The sequence below is a fragment of the Cricetulus griseus genome, chromosome 2, assembly GCF_003668045.3.
Source record: "Cricetulus griseus strain 17A/GY chromosome 2, alternate assembly CriGri-PICRH-1.0, whole genome shotgun sequence".
Lineage (NCBI taxonomy): Eukaryota > Metazoa > Chordata > Mammalia > Rodentia > Cricetidae > Cricetulus > Cricetulus griseus.
Genome location: NC_048595.1, coordinates 437,766,326 through 437,787,835, shown reverse-complemented (window position 1 = coordinate 437,787,835; position 21,510 = coordinate 437,766,326). Strand labels below are relative to the sequence as shown.

The 21,510-nt window shown below is 38.7% G+C and overlaps 2 protein-coding genes across 2 annotated transcripts in view; one reads left to right on the top strand and one right to left on the bottom strand.

Moving 5' to 3' along the window:
- Positions 1-21,510, bottom strand: part of LOC100760261 (26S proteasome non-ATPase regulatory subunit 1) — a 71,445-nt gene that overhangs the window by 20,965 nt on the left and 28,970 nt on the right. The window contains exon 17 of the mRNA XM_027397443.2: positions 2,399-2,513. Within this exon, the coding sequence (XP_027253244.1) occupies positions 2,399-2,513 (115 nt within the window). The remainder of the gene's footprint in view (positions 1-2,398; positions 2,514-21,510) is intronic.
- Positions 8,446-20,212, top strand: Htr2b (5-hydroxytryptamine receptor 2B). Its single transcript, XM_027397444.2, has 3 exons — positions 8,446-8,686; positions 16,619-16,819; positions 19,272-20,212. The coding sequence occupies exons 1-3, from the start codon at positions 8,461-8,463 to the stop codon at positions 20,162-20,164; spliced, it is 1,320 nt and encodes a 439-aa protein (XP_027253245.2). The 5' UTR covers positions 8,446-8,460; the 3' UTR covers positions 20,165-20,212.

Below are 21,510 nucleotides of genomic sequence, written 5' to 3'. Positions count from 1 at the left end.
ATGCTTAGCAAAATATCCAACTGTATCCTTCCTTTGTTTATAGAACATAGGTATACAAGAAAAAGAGGCAGCTAGTGAGACAGCTCAGCAGCTAAGGAGCCCACTGTTAAGCCTGAAAACCTGAGTTTGATTCGCAGGACCCACATACAGAAAGAGAAAACCCGACTTCTGCAAGCTATCCCCTGACCTTGATGTATGTGGGTGGCATGCATGAATTTTCTCCCTTCTATAACAAAGAAAAAATTCTTATATTTAATGATCTCTCTAATAAAAATGAAGAGACACACACACACACACACACACACACACACACACACACACACACACACACACCTCTTTTTCGAGACAGGGTTCCTTTGTGTGGCCCTGGCTGACCTGGAACTCACTCTATAGACCAGGCTGGCCTTGAACTCAAGAGATCCAACTGCCTCTGCCTCCTGAGTGCTGGAATTAAAGGCATGCGCCACAATATTTTATTTTAATTATGTGTATGCATGTGTAAAGGTGGGAGTGGGTATGTGCACACGATTCAGGTACCTTTGATAGCCAGAGGAAGATATGGGATCTCCCAGAGCTGGAGTTAAAAGGTGGCTGTGAGCTTCTTGATGTGGGTGCTGGGAACCAAATTACGATCTGCTGCAGAACTAGTCTGTGATCTTAACCATGGAGTCATCTTTCAAGCCTCTGAGATACGCTTCTTTGTTTTTTGAGACAGGGTCTCACTATATAGCCCTAGCTGGCCTGGAACTTGGCCTTGAATTCATCAAGATCTACCTACCTCTGCCTCCAAAGTGCTGGGACTAGAGAAATGTGCTACCATGCCTGTATTCACAGATGTTTACATGAGAAATTCCCTCCCTAATAAATCCAGTGCCAAACACGATTGCCAGTCTAGCAGTGAACATTTTGCTCATAGAAATCTTCTATTTCAGTAGAAGTGCATCTATATCTATATCTATATCTATATCTATATCTATATCTATATCTCAGGAAGCTGGCTATGGTGATGTAGTCCTGTAATTGTAGCATTTGAGAAGCAAAGGAGGGAAAATTCAGGGTTCGAGGCCAGCCCAAGCAACAGGGCAGGACTCTGCCTAAAGAGGGAAAGAGGGAAGGAGGGAGGGGGGAGAGAGAGAGAGAGAGAGAGAGAGAGAGAGAGAGAGAGAGAGAGAGAGAGAGAGCAGGACAACTAGAATAGGATAAAACACCAGGAGAGAATGAAATAGCTCTAAAACTTGTTTTTTAGAAAAATAATCTATTTTACTTTTATGTGCATTGGTATTTTGCCTGCACATATGATTGTGTGATGATATTGGATCCCACACACAGGAGTTACAGACAGTTGTAAGCTACCATGTGGGTGCTGGGAACTGAACCAGGGTTTGGTGTGCGGATATGTGTATGTGTGTGTGTGCCTGAGCTTGTATGGGCATGAATGCCATACTGTGCAAATGGAACATAACCTGTGGGAACTGTCCATCTTTTTCTACCTCATAAGTCCTAGAGGCTGAACTCAGGCTGCCAGGTTTGGTGGCAAGTACCTTTACCTGTTGAGCTATCTTGCCAGCCTAAAGGAAATTTAGAACTTTTTTTTTTGCATTAAATAATGTTTGTGTGTACACAGTATCAATGATGTGTGATGGATGCACTGGGGGGAGGGGGTTATAGCTAATACAAACACTCTTTATTAGAGGAAAAAGTCAAACAAGTTGGGCCTGAGAGATGGTTCAGTGGTTAAGAGCAGGAGATGCTCTTACAGAGGACCTGGGTTCAATTCCAGGATCCACGCACAGCTCAAAATTGTAACTCCAGTTCCAGTGGGCCCAATGCCTTCTTCTGGCCTCCACAAGCACTACATGGAGGGTATGTAGATATACAAGCAGGCAAAACATATAAAAAAAAGTATCGAGTTGAAAGAAAGGTCCACCCAACGCGCCTAAGAGGTATGCATGTGTGCTATTCAAGGCTCTGGATCAAGATTTTATGTTACAGCCATCTGGAAATCCGATGCTTCTGGCCTCCATAGCACCCACACTCATGTACACATACCCCCACACAGCATGCATTCCATGCATGTAATTAAAAATAACACAGAATGAGTTAATTTTGGGTGGCTTCAGACACCAATCTTAATTTCCACAGTAATGGTTAAACAGAGAGAATAACCATGTAACATGACAGAGCAGTTCTTAATGGTTATCCACAAGTATCATTGTTTGTTCTTAGGAGGCCTCAGGCACTGCAACACAGTAGAGTGGGGAGCACTGTGAAGCTCTGTGTGCCGAGCTCAGTCTTAGAGATCACACTGCATCTGTTATTTTCACAGCTGTTTCATATTTTCTGTAGCGGAAAAGCCTGGTGCCAAGAAAGAATTGACCCTACTGGTTTTGGGCCTTACCTTGTTTCCTGTACCAGCACAGCAGATCCCCAGGGCCATTGCAGCCCCATATCGAACATGAGGGTTGTAACTCTCTGACAACAAAGAAACAACACTTGGACACTGTTCAGGGGTCCTAATAGGAAACAAAGAAGACAGTGTTATAGACAACATGTTATGAACCAAGATGGAAGAACTTTAAACACGTTTATATTGTCTTATTAACAAATAGGTTATAGGATTACAAATCTTCCACAGAGCAGGAGGTGTTGGCTCAGACCTACAATCCCAGCACTAGTGAAATAGAGCAGGAAGATCACCACTTGAGTACAGTCTGTATTACACAGGAAATTCAAAGGCATCAAGGGATACAAAGTGGTAAGACTATTAAAAATAACTGGGAAAAAAAAAAAAAAACTCCCACAGAATTCTACTGACAGTAGAAATATATCTTCTATATTCAGAAAACAGGCAAAGAGGATTGTGTCAGGAACTTCTCAAGCAAGCTCTCTGCATGCTGGTTATTTTCTAGCAGCACCTTTCGAAGTGGAGAATGGTCAGGCACACGGAGCACATTCCTCTGCACCCACTTTCTTACTTTCTGGGCACTATACATTTTGTTACCTCAGACAAGGCATTTACAGAGTCTTTAAGATGTTTCCAGGGCAGCATAAAAGGTATAAATACTCCAATTCCAGCACTCTGGAAGCAGAGGATACCTGTGAGTTTGAGGCCAACCTGGTCTACATTGTGAGTTCCAGGTCAGCCAGAGCTACATGGGGAGTAGGGTTGGGTATGATACACTGAAATAAGTAACAGAATTCAGATATTGTATTTCAATGAAAAATTCTTTGATTATAGCAAATAGTCATCTTGCCAATGTTACTATTTGTACAAACCTTCCAAGGGGAAGAACTGAAGACAGGAATGCACACAAATCACTGACGTCATCTAACCATAAATTGCACATATGAATTTCTTTGTTTCAACACTCTGGCTTCTATCTACTATTTCTCTACTGAGTATTTTCTACAACTACAACATTACATCATGCTAATAAATCAAGATGCTTTCAGAATATGGAGTCTTTCTCGTCCACTCTCTAGCTCTCGCCACCAACAGAGGAAAAACTAGTAATATATGTACACAGGCAGAAACACTGTTCTTGGCAGGGTCATCACAAAGGAAGTTTTGGAGGTATAAAATCTCATATTTTTTTGCTAGAGTATAAAATCTCATATTTTTTTGCCATGATGTCAGAGGCTTAGCACAATACACAGGAACTAAGATATATTAGCCCTGTAAGGCCTTGGACTCCCTACAATCCAAGCACCACCTTAAATAGAATGTAAGGGCCAGTTGGATGTCTTTAACCAAAGACATCACTGATGCCTCAGTCAAAATACAGAAAGGACTAAATATCACCCTCCACCCCAACCACTTCTCTCATAATGACCATTCATCTATATAATTCCGTTCTATTCATTCCCTCAGATTCCCCAACTAATATGCTAGTAAATCAAGTGAAACCCTTAACTCTTATTTCTGCTTTCATTGGCCTTGTTTCTGTCAACTTAGTTTTATCTTATTTATTTGTGTTTAGTTCACTGACATAGAGGGAACATAGGCTTAGAAATCAGAAAGAGCGGGGTTCCAATCCTAGGGTGGTTATTTATCACCAGGGAGACAAGCTCTGACTCTTACTGAGCCTTAATTGTCTCATTCACAAAGTATTATCTGTTCCTCTTTGTGCATGCTGGAGAGAGCAGACATGTCTCTATGTTGTCACCATTGAAATCTAAATGCAAAACCAGAAATTGGCTTTGGTCAGATCAGGCATTTGTGTACTAACATGCTGTAGTTGGATCTGTAGAAAGACAGTGTAACTTATAGTCAAAGGTTCTTTCAAAACAGTATCAAACAAGCTGGATTTCCTAGATAACTAGCTATACTTAAGCTTCTCACTTTCAGAGTTCCTCAGCAACTTTTTAGGGAACTAGTGACCCACAGTATTTAACAATTTGCCATTTGGTTGCAGCAAGGGCAGGATATTCCAGGGGAAACTGACTTATAAAAAAAGAGTTCACCTAAAAATCTATCTTAAAACTTGACCTATTTTATAATCTCCATCTGAAAGTAGTAGGAACACACCCCCATATTCAGTTTTCCTTCCTTCCTTCCTTCCTCCCTTCCTCCCTCCCTCCCTCCCTCCCTCCCTCCCTTCCTTCCTTCCTTCCTTCCTTCCTATTCACTGTAGAAAGCTCTAGGTTTCACTCTATTTTCATGCATATGTATAATGTACTCTGACCTCACACACCCCTCCATCACCTTTAATAGAAAACCACCTGAAAGAGGATACAACTGGGACTTAGTGTTTTGTTTCTCAAATGGCATTATTATTTTGTGAGATTTAGGAAAAAAAAATTCTCCCTGGGAGTGCAAATACTAGGAGATGTTATACGATTTTACTAGCTAGCTGACTGCAGTTGGGACTTAAACTGGTAGTGAGGGCTAGAAACTCAAAGGCTTAAAAGAGAGAAAAAAAAAGAAAGAAAGAAAAAGTAAAAACAAAACAAAAAAACCCTCGCCCTGTCAGTTTTAGTCTAATAACATTCCAGACCTGACACATTCTTTAGAAAACTGAAGTGTTTAGACAAGGAAAGGCAGCCTTTAATAAACTAGCTTAGGCACTTAATCTCTTTTGAAGAGCACAATAAAGCCATAAGCTCTTCATAGGCTTGTCAGGGTTTCGGCAGACAGCTCTAACGGACAAAGTAGTTTCTAAGCAGTAACTGAAATGCAAAAACACATCAAAAGCAAAATTTGTACAAAGTTATCTTTGCACACACACATGTATATAATGATTTCAAGTACCAGTAAATGAAGTCATGATAAAATTGCATAATCATTTTGCACTTTATAAAGAATCAAGAGATCTCAACATGACTATCCATGACTGACTATATCATGAAAACAATTAGACTTTATGTAAATCATCGGTCTTAGCTCTCAATTAGGAAACAGACAAATAAATGGGGAGAGAGAAAAGGAACCTGAATGTTATCAAGCTTCTAAAACCAACAGTCAATGTATAGGAAACAGGGGTCAGTGAGATGGCTTGGCTGGTAAGGCACCTGCTGTCAAACCTGACTACCTGAGTTTGACCTCTGAGACCCACATGACTGAAGGAGAATTCAATGCAAGCTGTCCTCTGACACATGTGCTTGGCACGCACACTCCTCCCCCACACCGTGTACAAACTAAGAAACAAAATGTAACAAAAGTTTAAGAAGAATTTTAGGAAGTACAGAGAACAAAATAATACATTAAATTACAACACAGAGAGATGCAATGAACAAAAAGGATTATGAGAAACAAATAGGAATGACCTAAAAGAAGGGAGAGAGAGAAAAAGAAAGGAAAGAAATAGATCTCGAGGATTATCTGAAGCTAACTGCTGATGGGGAGGGGAAACCATTTTCTTCAGTGTTACAGCCATTGGTAAGATGCCCATGCTCTGTAAATAGCCCAAGGAAACAACTTGCTGGAATACAGGCGCACATGAAAGTAGAAGCAGGCTAGCTGGGAAGAGGAAAGTGATGAATGGGAATGGGGGAGGGAGGATTGAGAAAGAAGGAGACAGAAGACAGAAGATAGAGTCGGGAGAGCTGTCAGCCATCTCACACAGCCCTTTTATACCCAAAGCAAAAGAGGAGGCAAGAGACTTCCATGGTTCAAGGAACAAATAAGTGTAATCACCTCCTTAATTCTCAAAACATCTAGTTTTGCCTTTGGCCAAACATCCTGCTATTTGGACTCGAGGAGCATGAACAAGCTTGAACTCTCTGACCTTAAGACAAGCTAGAATGGAGTCACTCTGGCCTCCCACAGATAAGGGAGAGTAAGAGGATGTGAAATATTTTATGAACATGTATGAAAATATCATAATAAAAAAATGCAGAAATCCTGCCAGGTGGTGGTGGCAGCAGCGGTGCATGCCTTTAATCCTAGCACTTGGGAGGCAGAGGCAGGCAAATAATTGTGAGTTCAAGGCCAGCCTGGTCTACATTCCAGGACAGCCAGGGCTGTTACAGAGAAACCCTGTCTTGAAAAACCAAAAACCAAACAAACAAAACACAAATCCCATCAGTAATCTAGAAGCAAAGAAGTAACTAAATTACAGAGGACCTATGAAGACCCTTAAAAGAAGAAATACTGAGAATACTAAAATTTTAATACTAAGCCAGTCTTATTAAGAAGTTGCCAGTGAACCAGCTCCCAAATTCAGAGGCTGTTTAGCAATGAGCAGTGACAAAGTTTCTGCCAAAATCTATGTATACAAGTACCATGCAGATCTTTCTGTACTCTTCTATATAAGGCTGTGATGTGAGCAAATTAATTGTGTTCCACAGCAAAGGCTGGATGAGAATCTTGTTTCATTGCTAGAAATTACTAGTTCCAAAACCTCTAGATTATATTTCTTTTTTCCTCAAAAGGGAAAAACAGCCGAGGTTTAATTCCAAATAAAATCATCTTACACTAAAGTAAGAATTTACTACAGTTCACCCCAAATCAAAGATAACGGGTAAGAACGTAACTTGAATAAGGGTCATGAACTGGTTGGACACAATTAATGAGTGGTTTTATGAATTACAATGAATACAGCTATGGTCTAATAATGACAGTATCAAAGAGGAAATAACCTCTCTGGCAGGCGTACAGCTGCACAACACATTTGTTTCACTGCTTACAACTGCCAGTGCTGGAGGCTCTGAGTAAGTCAATGGGAGGAGGATGTCAGGAGAAGGAGTCCAAGTGAACAGACACAGACGGCATGCTTAGGAAACACACACAGATGAGAGGTAAGTAGTTAGCAAATACATATGGAACTAAGGTTTTTGTTGTTTTCATCTTAATCTTCAGGAGCTCTGCTTCCAGGACTTTTATATCTGTTCAGTGGATTAAAATTTATAAACACAATGGGCAATTTTAATGGGGTTTGTGAGTATAATGAACAACTAACTTCATCTTCCTCTTATGGTGCTTCTTAAGGGAATTGGGAAGAGTAAGGAAAATATAAGCACTTAAAAAATGGTTCAAATGTGGCAGACTTAGGTGATTACATTTAAAACCTTGTAGAAAGATGTAGTTACTACTAAAATACTACTGTATTACTTGGCTAGTAATACTTTGGACTACTTTCTCTCTAACTGAAGGAATTATAAAATGAGTCATTAAAAAGCATTTAAATCAACATCCATCAGACAAATGGTTATACAGACTCAGATTCTCAGCTGGTAAACCCAGATCTCAGGTGGACTTGAATCTTACTGGGTAGGCAGTCAGTACTTGCTAATCTGTTACTTGCAACTACTTAGAGCTTTGATTCTCTATTTTATATGTTATCTAAAGCTAAGGGGAAAGTATTCAAGGGTCAGATAGCATACACCTGTCTCGTCTTGTATTACCTCTGTGGCAAATCAAAAACACAGTATTTTTGTGGGCACTGGCTGAACTGTGACACAAGCATACCAACCTATAAAACAGGAGGGGGGTACTTTGTGTTTTTTACTGCTTTCTGAAAATGACACAACCTCTCTGTAAGTAGAGGGAACTCTCTGATATTTAAGTTCAAATTCATCTCTTAAAATTATAGAATAGAAAAAAAAAGATGAAAAACTAACTTTTTTTTTCTTCTTCCACATCTATTGGTGTCTTTCATTGAGTCTTCTGAAATCTAAGCCTCTAGAAAAGACTAGAATGTGGATGTCTTACTGGCAAACGTGGACAGATGTGTATACATTCTCATCTTGGAGAACCTAAATCTTTAAAAAGGAATATAAGGCAACCTTGGCTTTGAATGTCTGGCATGGATACATGCCTTCCAAAAGCAGATGACTGGCTTAGCTACTGACCATGCTGACCACTGTCTGGATCTGGACTGAATCACAGAACATTGAACGCCTTGCTCTTACAGAATGTCTGAACAAAGCACAACTCCTGAGCACATTTTACAGAATATATGTGATCACTTGATCTTGTCTAACCGCTCTGGATTAAAGACAGAATCAGTAGCAAAGGAAATGAAGCTGACTGCCGAGGAACAGGGGAGCAGAGTGCACTGGGCAGCTCTGCTGATACTCATGGTGATAATACCTACCATTGGTGGGAACACCCTTGTTATTCTGGCTGTGTCACTGGAGAAAAGGCTGCAGTATGCTACCAACTACTTTCTAATGTCCTTGGCGGTGGCTGATTTGCTGGTTGGATTGTTTGTGATGCCGACTGCTCTCTTGACAATCATGTTTGGTAAGTATTTCCCCTTGTTCCTGCCATTGAAACCCCAACTACTAAAGAACCTGACATTCATTTGATCTTTATTTTCTTTGAAACCAAACATGGGCCTGGATTAAAGACTCAGATGGGAACATTCCCTCATTTTTCCTATGATTTGTAATAAATGTGAAAGGACAGAAAAATAATTTCTAGGAACAATTTTATTCCCTCAGCCATCTCATAAAACCATTAATTTGGCAATATTCACAGATTCTGCATGCATTACCTAAAAATTATATTAAGTAAAAAAAAAAAAAAAACCAAACCCACACTTTTCATATTCCCTTTAACAAAGTAATCAATAACTTTGACAAGTCTACAACTTTAATAATAGAATCACTGTATCACCAAGTCCTATTCCTATTACAGCTCTTGCCTTGAACCTTTAAGACAAGATGTTTATTTATAAAAGGAAATGGTCTGGCTCAGAGTACCTCAAGAGAAGACCCATCTGTTTAATTTTTTTATGACCATCTGTGTTCCCAATAAACCTGTGAGTCAATAAAATAAGTGGAACGGATCCTGAGTTACTGTGATAATAAAAAATATAGCTTGACTTTCAGATCTTTGTTATAAAAAAAAAAGACAACATATCAAAGTAGGCATAAGGAGTTTCCGCTGTGTGTACATTGTCCCAAAGTATGTGAGTAAACACAAACAATTCTGCTGAGGAATTATGAGGGCTCCTAGTTTCAAAGTTGGCGTTCAAAGAACATTTAATTAGTCAATACTTGGGATACACTGATATTCCACTAATAAACCACTTAAGAAAATTATAGATGCTCAAGCTTCCAAAAATTGTACTTATATGTGGAGAATAAACACACAAGTTATAGAACTAAAATTTACTAACCTAGAACACACTCGTTTATTAAATTAATAAGTAAAGAAAAACCATCATTCCAATTATTTTCATAAGAAACAACAGGGAGACATATAAAATAAAGAACTTGTGTCTTTACATGTAAAATGATGAGGAGTTAAAACTTCCTATTGCTAAGCAACACTTGCCCGGCTTTAAACGACAAACAAGAATCTACTGCCTTAGTCGATTCATCAGTAGTATTGTTTTCTCTTCCTTCCCTTTCCTTTGGTGATTCTGTAATCTCCTGAATGGCCTGACGGTATGTGTTAGCCACAAAGACTAAGAAATGACACTCTAGTACAATGTGAAGCTCAGACAAAGGAAGGAGGGATGATGCAGGGATGTATGTGGGAAGACCTCACAGGCATAAGATCCCAATTCTCAACTCCACGCTCATAACAATAGCTTAAAAAACTCACTCTTTGGTGCTTTGCTAGGCATACAGAAAATATCAAAATGCATTGTCTTTGTTTTACCAACATGAAATTAAAAACATTGAATAAAGAATTGAAGGAATGTTACAGAAGTGAATTTGAACTTGAAAGCTTAGTCCGTAAATACCAAATATCTGCTATATGCAAAATTCTGAGCTAGGCACTTAAATCTTTGGCTTAGAATAAGGACTCTTAACAGAGAAAAGGCTTCAGTGTTCACATTAGCTGACAAAAAGTCCATAAGGTTTCAAATGGTAGGCATCTCATGAGCTGAGGAAATTGCTTATATAGAAGATTATTGCTTAAGATATTCTTAATAATAAAAAAACCAGCAAAAAACTAAACATTTTAACATAAAATATACAGAACACCTACATGTCTTAAATTATAACCCATTTTAATAGTATTTTATTCCTTAAATACTTATAAAACAACATAAAATGTCTCATAGTCCCAACCACTTTGCTACTAGTAACTATGCTGTAGAAAGAAGTTATCAGATTTGGGGGTGGGGAATCAACCCTAATTAGCCTGGGAACATAATCATCATTTAAAATGAGTTCATTATGTAAGCCACAGTCTGTGACCACAGGGCATATGGATACATGCTACCCTTGGAAAACATCAAATCAATGTTCATAAACTGGAAGCTATGAGCACCTGACTTCAAATAGTAGGATCTTTGAATAGCCTTTCCCAGCTTGATAAACACTAAGAATTTCTAAGCTAACACACTTGCATGAATTTCTGATAATTTTTAAAAGCATCAGTACTTGATGTATGATTTTCTCTAATTACATGGGCAATCTTCAGAATTTCTGAAGTCTATAAACCAAAGTGTTCTTGGTTATATAATCATAAGACTAATTATCATTATGAACAATCCTAGCTATTACAGCAAGTTCAATGAAAGCAACTAAAAACCTTTATAGCAGTTAAATATTCTAATAAAGGCAAACTTTAAAAGGAATGAGCTAGAAATAACAAAGTGCCCCTGGTGTTCTTAACTGAGGGATATTTTATTCAAACATTTATTTGTAATATTTAATTTCATACTGTCTGAATTTCTGCTTTACCAAGACTATGACACCCTTGACATAAACCATATTTAACTTTTCTGCCAAATCTTCTTTGGGAGCACTGGATGCCACCTTTACAGGTTTGTTTGTTTATTTATTTATGTATTTATTTTTACTGTTTTATCTATTATTCTTAAAATCCATGATCACAATACAATAGCTTTAAACACAAACCCTAAAAAATATATACATTAGAAATACTTGGGTAGAGATGCCTGATGTAGGAAGACTCAAACTGGATGTCAGCCTGAAGGTTACACAGCAGGACCCTGTCGCAATAATGAACACCTCCAAACCATGAGCCACCAGCGAGGTGGTCCATGGTAAAAGTGGGAAGGTGCTTGGTGGGCGACCTGAGTTCATCCCCAAGATTCACATGGTAAAAGGAGAGAACTGACTCATTCCAGTAGTTGTCCTGTCCTTCACACACGTGCCAAGGCCCATGCAATGGCACACACACACACACACACACACACACACACACACACACACACACACACACACACACTCACTCACACACTGAAATAAAAAATTAACAAAACAAAATAAAGTGACAACAAAAAAGACAAAAAAAGAAGAAAAGGAATAAAGGAAGAGAGGGAAAGACAAAAGAATATATGAGTAAGAAACAGAGTATCTCTAATTTTTTTCCTTATCAAATACATTGCTGAAAATGTGAAGGCAAATATATACGACGTTTGGTTATCCATTTGTGTGTGTGTGTTTTTTTTTTTTGGGGGGGGGTTATGTTTTGTGTTTCTGTTTTTCAAGACAAGGTTTCTCTGTGTAGAACAGGCTGGCCTGACTCTGCCTCTCGGGTACTAGGATTAAAGGTGTGCATGATCACACTGGGCTCCATTGCAACAAATTTTAATCCAAGTTCCATGAGCCATAGTGTGAAGCATTCATTACCCATGGAGGAGGAGAAACAAAGTGTATTAAAGTGGGTGGAAGATGGACTGGAAAGATTATTTCTGAAATGGGAGAACAAGGCAATGAAACACTTTTCAGAAATTTAAAAAGCCAAGGAAATTTTCTACTATGTACTAAATAGTGAAAACACTATCATATTAGCTAATCCCAGGAGATGCCATATGTTCAGATGAGAGGAAAACACACACAGTCACAGACACACATGCCATACCAAATCCCCCAAACAAAAACCAAACAATACCAACCAAGTAACCAACCTAGAAGCCTTGTAGAATCTAAGCACTGAACCATATATTGCTTTTTGAAATATAAAAAAAGCGTAATGCTTTTGTTTAAACAAAAGTTATTTAGGGCTATCCTGTAACAATTAAGTTTCTAAACTGTGTGCTTTTGTGAACCCTATAAGCATAATCTTTTCAGAATGCCTTTAAAATTCTTAAAATAAGGGAGATATTTTGTAACAGATTTATAGACTGATGCTAAATATTCTTTTAAAAAATGATGCAACTTAAGCTTTCCAAACTAAAAACTTGCCTAGTGGGCAAGGAGATTTCACATGCAGTGGATCTATCTCATCAAAACATGAGGCTTCTGTTTAAAAAAAAAAATTAAATTTTTACAATTAATAAAGAGAAAAAGCAAGTAACAACACAATCCTTCTCCAAGCAAAAGCATGGGCACAGCCCAATTACAATATACATAGGCTATTAATGTTTCAGTGTAATGACAAATAGCAGTAAAATTTAACTTTAGTCAGACTCTCATGATAAATTTTAGTGCAGCAGTAAGGTATGTTCCTGCTGTATCCTCTGTCTCCCCCAAAACAGGCTCACGTTCAAGCAGTGTACAGCACTCTTGTTCCGCTTGGACAATAAAGACATGGTTTTTACACATGCTTGTTTCTGAACAAGTGTGACTCCACTGCTAGTTTGATTGACTAGTCACTGTTCAAAACAGTAATAACAAAAACTGTCATTTTAAGTGCTTTCTCTGAACACACTGTTCTGAATATTTCATACATATTACTTTACTGTATTTCAAACCAATAATACAATACTGTAGCAAGCTTATAAAACATGTAATACTAGTGCCCTCACAGACAGATTTACAACAGGCTAGCTAAATCGTCCGAAATGATAAAATAAGTGGCAGTAATATGTGAACCCAGGAGGACCGAGTCATCTTCCGGCGTCACTGCTCTACTCTGCTTTCTCAAAGACAAATGTTGATCCCGCCAATCTGAAGAACGGTATTCAGCATATGTGACTAACAAGAAAGCCTATGGAATTTTGGGGATGATGAGGCAGAACCCAATATCTTTCAATTAAAAATATATTTCACATTATGTGATAGGATACTTAGGTCTTAGCTAGTACTTGTACAAATCCTTGAGGTGACTGACTGATCTATTTTCTGAGGAAGGGACTAGAAACAGGCAATTCTTATGAAGTTGCTGAACCTTGCTGAGAGGCAAACAGAAACTGGGGCAGCACCTGAGAGTGACTACATGTACATAGTCGTTACGGAATGCAGTTTCACAGTGAACAAGCTGTCTTCCTAACAGCTGAATAAGCCACCTACGAACCCAAGACTTATTTTGCCTCTTAAATATTACTCTATGACGTTTAACCTACAATTATGTTGGGTACCCATAGAAATGCCATATTCAAATATTTTTCTCTAGGGAAAGGAAGAAAGTTGAAAATAGGATTTATGTGTTGGAGTATAGCTTAATGGCAAAGTGCTTGCTTCGTCTTGAGGCTCTGGTTCAACTCAGGGATGGTGGTGGTGACAGGGTTTGAAGGAAAGGGTCCAGGGTGAGTAGAATTTGTTTTTCAGGAAAATTTTATGTGAGTCCAAGAAAAGCAGTTATTAATTAGTCTATGGGCCTAATTAACGTCTCACAGATATTTTTTCTTTTCTTTAACTTCAATCTTTCCTGTTTCACTTATTACAAGCTACATGGATGCCCACCGCAAGATTACATTCCTAGTTCCCTTTGTGCTTTTCTAAATTGTTGCATTTTGTTTTGGAGACAGGCTCTCAATGTGTTGTCAAGGATGGCTTTCAACTTACTATGGCTAGCCCCAAAGTTTTCATTTTCTTCCCTCAGCCTTTACGTGCTAGGGTCACAGCAGGTGTCACCAAGTCCATAGTTCCATTCTTGCTTTCTCCTCCACTCCATTTAGATCTTATTTTTCTTTCTGTGTGTGTGTGTGTGTGTGTGTGTGTGTGTGTGTGTGTGTGTGTGTTTTGGTTTTTTCAAGACAGGGTTTCTCTGTAGCTTTGGAGGCTGTCCTGGAACTAGCTCTTGTAGACCAGGCTGGTTTCGAACTCAGAGATCCGCCTGCCTCTGTCTCCTGAGTGCTGGGATTAAAGGGGTGTGCTACCACCGCCTGGCTAAATCTTATTTTGCTAAATCTTATTTTATGTGTGTATTTTGCCTGCATGTATGTATGTGCACCATGGGTGTGCCTGGTGCTTTCAGAGGCGAGAATACGGTGTCAGATCCCCTAGAACTACGGCTACCGATGGTTGTGAGATGCCATGTGGGGGCTAGGAATCAAACACAGGTAATCTGCAAGAACAGCCAAGCTCTTAACCAATGAACTATCTCTCTAGGCCCTTTCTTGCTTTTAATAAAAGGTTTCTGTTAATTTAGTGTCATTATATTGCTTTCATAAAAGTATCCATTAGTATTTCGTGAAAGGTGGAATCTTAAAGATCTCTCTTAATCTTAAATACTCCTGTTCTTTTTTAAAATTTTATACTACTGTCACACATTTCTTACTAAAATAAGAACGTTCTAGTGATATGCACTGATTTTAATTCCTACTTCTCCAAAATTGGTGTTCATAAATATATTAACTCTGGTGGAAAATCAGGCTAACAGGCTTTACAGGCCTAATTAAGTCAGCACTGGAAAGCTTGCCTTTTTAGCCTATAAGAAGAAATACTGCGGGTCAAAGAGTCAAATTCCAAAGGCATGTAATTTTTATGTGTTCCCTGCGGCTTCCTGCTCATGGCTACAAGATTTATGACTAGAATTTTCCAGACCTTAATTTTCAAATGTAGAATACATAATTGAGAATAGCCAAGAAGGCAAGTTTAAATTAGTAGCAAAGTATTTTATTTTTAAAAGTTCTACAGAGACTGTGTGCACTTGAGGATAGAACACTGTAGCCAGGTGAGAGAGAAGGGCTGCTTATTTTAGGTCAGCTTGAATCACATGGTGCTATCTCAAACAAAAGGAAACAACAACAAAAAGCCAAGAAATTCCCAAGCCAAAAAAACAAAACAAAGCAAGAATAACAACAGAATCACAGTAATTTCAGTGGTAGAAAACCTGCCTACCATACTTCAGGTCCTGGATTCTATCACTAGCAACACACATGCTCTTGAGTGTTTTTATTTTTGATGCAGGGTCTTTTTATGTTGCCAGGTTGGATTAAGGCCTGGGATAAAGTGACCCTTTCCTGTCAGCCTCCACAGTAGCTGGGACTATAGTGACCACACGATCATATAGTTGAGATTCGAGTATTTTTTTGTTTCCCTACTCCTGGCCCAGAATATAGAGTACAGCTTCCCTTTAGTTTCCACTGTGAAACTCTCTCAATCATCGATTCTTTTCCTTCTTACACTGTTTGCCTTTAATATTAGGTGGTTAAAGAATGCATTGCCATTTTTGTCTTAGGTCATTTTCCACTGATGCTAGCAAAGTGGAACGCTACAGTTAAGAAAACTGAATTGCTTAGGTTCTGTCTGCAGGTCTTTGCTTTAGTTTATTCTGCGAGGCTCTATGAGGTCCGGTGTGCTTACATGTGTATGGGTGTCAGAGGCTGATGTCAGGTGTCTTCCTCAATCACTTTCCATCTTAGTTTTTGAGACAGGCTCTCTCAACTGAAGTCAGAACTCACTGATTTACTAGGCTGGCTGTCCAGCAAGTCAAAGGGACCATTTGGGCTCTGTCTCCTTGCATTGGGGGTTACTCCAGTACTGAGATGACAAGTGCAGACCATCAGAGCTGGCTTGTACATGGGTTTCGGGCATATGAACTCAGGTACTCATGCTTGCAGGGAAGCACTTTACCAACCAAGTCTCCCCAGCTCCCAGATGTTCCTTTCTAGGAGGTACTCTGAGTGCCTATCTTACACCGATAAACCTAGGTACAGCTTTTAAGACTAAAATAGCCTTTCCTATAAAGTCTTCCCATAGAATAGATGTTTAATCTTTAATTTCCATACAGAGCATGTCGGGATTTGGTTCACTGCATCCTCATACAATGTGTCAGATGGAACCTAAAAGCCTGCTTTCCCAGTCAATGTCCCAGGTGATATCCATCTCTATTCATTATTTGTAATCAGAGTACACAATGTTCTAAAGAGCATTTTCAATTAATATTTTAATTTTGATAAATAAATACCCTCCTCCATAAACTCATATTCAAAGACTTAATTACATCTGAATTGACTCATTTGCAACATCAATGACATCTTCAGAGTCATTTTAAGAGGCTTAAAAATATGCACTGGCTTAAGAAAAAGATTAAACTGAAGATTGCCATTCTATAAACAAAAAATTCTTTTTCTTTCAGAGGCTATATGGCCCCTCCCACTGGTCCTGTGTCCTGCCTGGTTATTCCTTGATGTTCTCTTTTCAACTGCCTCCATCATGCATCTCTGTGCTATTTCAGTGGATCGATACATAGCCATCAAAAAGCCAATCCAGGCCAATCAGTGCAACTCCCGGGCTACTACATTCATCAAGATTACAGTGGTATGGTTAATTTCAATAGGTATGTGGGGAATGCCAAAGGTATTGGTGCAGTGTCCAGTTTTTATTTCCAAATGGCCAGAATGCCAGGTCTGGTATCTAGGGAAACTCAGAGGTCAAGGCAACCCATTGATATCCAAGAACTTGCACATCACATTCACTGGGCAGCTTCTAAGCCATTGTCAGTAAAACCTATGTCAGCAGTCAGTCCATGTCTTCAGAAGTAGCCAGTGTTTGCTGAGATACCATCACACTTCGATTTTGATGTTTAGTTAGCTTGTGTCCCAAAGTGTTGATATTTGCCAACAAATCATTAAGGTCTAACTAGCACAGGGAATCTAGCCACCAAAGTAAAGTAGCAAAAAATGAAATGCATCTTAAATCACATCTAATAGCATAAACAAGAAAGGAGAGAAAGCCAACCAAGCCAAACTTTGTAAGCAAGTACTAAAGATCATAAATTCACCCAGGAGGTCGGCATTCCAATGTGTGCAGACTGAAGTATCTACTTTAGTGCCTTAACTGTCAAAAAAATCGAAGATAGATAGATGTTAAGCCAATGTTTAGAAATGGTTTACAGAAAAATCAATTTCCTTTAAACTGTTCTATGCTTCTGCACTAATCTTTTTAATTTTTTAAAGATTTATTAATTTTTATTTTCTGTATGAGTGCTTTGCCTGCACGTATGTATGTGTGTTTTGTGTGTGCCTGGTGCCTGAGGGGCTAGATGAGAGCACTGCACCTCTTGGAACTGGAGTTTCAGCTGGCTGTGAGCTACTTCTCCAGTCTGCTGTCATCTTTACGGCTCAAAGATAGCTGCTATTAGAGGACCTCAATGAAGTACATCGTCCATTCAGAACTCTCTTAAATTAGTGCCAGAAAAACAAGTTTGCAGAGTTGTAACAAATGATTGCTTTGCAGTAGAAAGAATTTTTTTTGAACAGGAAAATAATTATGAATTCTGAAGAGTTGGGGAATAAAAAAACAAAAACATACTGCTTACTTCTCTCTAACCAGTGTTAAGAAATGTGTTTATTAATAAAGCAAGAAAGACATTGAGATTATCTTCACATTCCTGAAATAATGGCTTTGAAATGCCTGGGAGTAAAAGTCAAGGCATGCTACTAGCCTGGCATGTAAAGAAAGAAGAGTTTTTTTTTTTTTTTTTTTAAATGTCTGCTGAAAACAGAGAGGTGTTAGATTTTTTTTTTTTTTTTTTTAAATCAAACAGCAGACAACCAGAATGAGAATAGCAGAACTAAGAAGGCAGGCTGGGGTCAGCAGGCCTTTTCTACTATGGACAGGAAAATGATGATAGTTTGTTGGTTATAAGTTATCTAAATTAAGGCTGGATAATATGACTTTACTAACAACAAATTTTTACTAAGTATAACGTGCAAGCTTGTAAGAGAACACACTGACAAAAAAGAAAGGGCTCAGCAGTTATATTCGGTAAGTAGGTTGCAGGCTGCATGGACACATGCGCACACACTCTTTTACCTCTCTGGCTATCAAATCCAAGTTGTTCTCGCTGAAAGAAGCCATAGTTAATACACAAGTAATGAGTATGGCTGTGTTCTAGTAAAACTTACAGAAACAGAATGTTAGGCAGTGTACTCCTAGCTGTAGATGCTGACACCCTGGTGCAAAGCACACAAACCCTTCTTTCTAGCAGTAAATATGAAACAGGTGGAAAGGGTAGAGGCTGCCATTGTAAAGGGTTTGAGGAAACTGCTTTGTTAAGAGCTGCTGGGTGTAGAGGACGCCCTAACCACGCCTGCCCAGGGGCTAGTTACAGGTGTCCCCTACAGCTGGGTATTATAAATAGGTTGTGAAGAAAACAGAGTGCTTTTGGACTTACAAAATAAAAGCTCAATCAGCTCACATATTTAAAAATACCTGCCGTTTTGAAGGTGTGATTCTTGTGTTATTCCCTTTTCTAATAACTATTTCCCTATTTCTCATTTACATACCTACTTTATAGTACTTACAGTATTTAAAAAACAGCACGAGGTACACACATTTTCAACAATTAGAGGAACTCTCAGCCTCGAAAACAAGTTTCATAACTTGTACATGCTTGTTTAGTAAGCAGCAATTTTTAAAGAAAGACCTATTTTATTTTCTCTAAAAATTTAGGGTTAAAAGACATTCACAAATACCAAAAGATAAAACTGTTAGGTGAAACTGTATAACCTCAAAGATGGTAGATAAATAGATACCATTTGAAAATTAAGACACCAAATCTCTAAATTCTCTCTAAATTAACTATTCTGGATATTACCTTCCTTCTGAGCTCTTTTCCAACCAGGTAAAACAGATTTGCTCAGCTGTATCCTGACAGACTTGAAGCTGACTTCTTAGGAGTTACAATGCACTCATCAGCACAGTTTCTACAGTTAATCTCAAAATAACTAATTTAAGAACAACAGGTCATGAAAGTGACTCCATTTCTCTTGCTTCATCTTCCTCAGGCATTGCCATCCCAGTCCCTATTAAAGGGATAGAGAATGATGTGGCTAACCCAGACAACATCACCTGCGAGCTGAAGAAGGAACGTTTTGGCAATTTCATGCTCTTTGGCTCACTGGCTGCTTTCTTTGCACCTCTTACAATCATGATAGTCACCTACTTTCTCACTATTCATGCTTTACGAAAGAAAGCTTACCTGGTCAAAAACAAGCCACCTCAACGCCTAACATGGTGTACTGTGTCCACAGTTTTCCAAAGAGAAGAATCATCTTTTTCATCACCTGAAAAGGTTGCAATGCTGGATGGTTCTCACAAGGATAAAACTCTACCTAACTCAAGTGATGAAACTCTTATGCGAAGACTGTCCTCAGTTGGAAAAAAATCATCCCAAACCATTTCTAATGAACAGAGAGCCTCAAAAGTCCTTGGAATTGTATTTTTCCTTTTTCTGCTTATGTGGTGCCCCTTTTTTATTACAAATATAACTCTAGCTTTGTGTGATTCCTGCAACCAGGCTACTCTCAAAATGCTCCTGGAGATATTTGAGTGGATAGGCTACATTTCCTCAGGGGTGAATCCTCTGATCTATACCCTCTTCAATAAGACATTTCGGGAAGCATTTTGCAGGTACATCACCTGCAATTACCGAGCCACGAAGTCAGTAAAAGCACTTAGAAAATGTTCCAGTACAATCTACTTTGGGAATTCAATGGTAGAAAACTCTAAATTTTTCACAAAACACAGAATTCGAAATGGGATCAATCCTGCCATGTACCAGAGCCCAATGAGACTCCGAAGTTCAACCATTCAGTCTTCATCAATCATTCTCCTAGATACACTTCTCCTCACCGAAAATAATGTTGACAAAACTGAAGAGCAAGTCAGCTATGTGTAGAACAGGATGTCTTCATCTAACATGAGTAAGGTGATGAGTATGATGTAAGTGCACCAAAAAAAAAAAAAAAAAAAGCACAGAATATCTAAACAAAGTCAAAACATGGATAAAGTAGTTCTGTATGGCTATAAACAAAAGCAATCCCTACTCTGGTTTTCAAATGAAATAAAATTATATAAATCAACAAACTTCAGTCTTAAAAAAAACACAATGTTATAAATTATTCCTAATTGTATGTAAAGTTGTGTAAGAATGAAATAAAATGGAAGAAAAATGTTAAATCTCTTAAGTTTTTAAAAGCATAATACATAAACAATAGTGATAGGACCAAAAGACAAAAATAGATGAATAATACAATGATTACAGAGCTAGTGGGATGATGGTTCAGTGCTCACCATGCAAGAATGAGGACTTGAGTTTGGGTCCCTGCACCCACACAAAATGCTGGGTATTGCCTGTCTGCAATCCTATTGCTGGGGAGGCAGAGACAGGAGGATCCCTGAGTTTGTTGACCAGCTACTCTTGTTCAGTGAACTCCACATCCAGTGGGACTCCCCACCCTCTAAAAATCCCACAAAAGTCTAATACATACTGGATCCTCCTCCCCCCAAAATATACACGCAAAACCCTAAAACCAAAACAAACAAACAACAACAACAAAAACCCCTTCTGATCATATTTGGAAGCCAAGAGTGGCTTTAGTGGTGATATAGTTAAATGCAGTCATTTTCCTCAATCAGGAAACTATCTTGAGAGAAAGAAGGGATGGAGAGGACACAGGCAATGTAACCGACCTCAGCAGCAGAACTGTTAACAGGCGTTTAGTCAGCAGAGGCAGGTTCACTGGAAGAGGAGGAGGAGAAAGCAAATGAAGTTGCCCTTGGGTGCTTGACCCACATCATGCTCCTTAAAGGTATGAATCAACACGATGAAACAGGAACTATGGAAACCCAATCCAGAGACCTCTGTAGTTAAGTGAGTGGTCTCATAGACCAGGGTTACATCTGCTTGTATTTACCCAATCATGTGGCTGAACTTCATTTACTGTTTATTTCACCTTGTGCTGTTAGAGCTGCGAATGAGTACAATCTGTACTGGATAGCTAACTGAATTTGTAAATGATATTCAGTTTAACTGCACCTCAGTTTTTGCATCTACATTTTGTGCCATTCTTTTAATTTTTCTTTTTAATTTTTTTGTTTTTGAAACAGGGTTTCTCTGAGGCTTTGGAGCTTGTCCTGGCACTTGTTCTGAAGACCAGGCTGAACTCAGAGATCCACCTGCCTCTGCCTCCCGAGTGCTGGGATTAAAGGCATGCTCCACTAATGGCTGGCAATTTTGTGCCA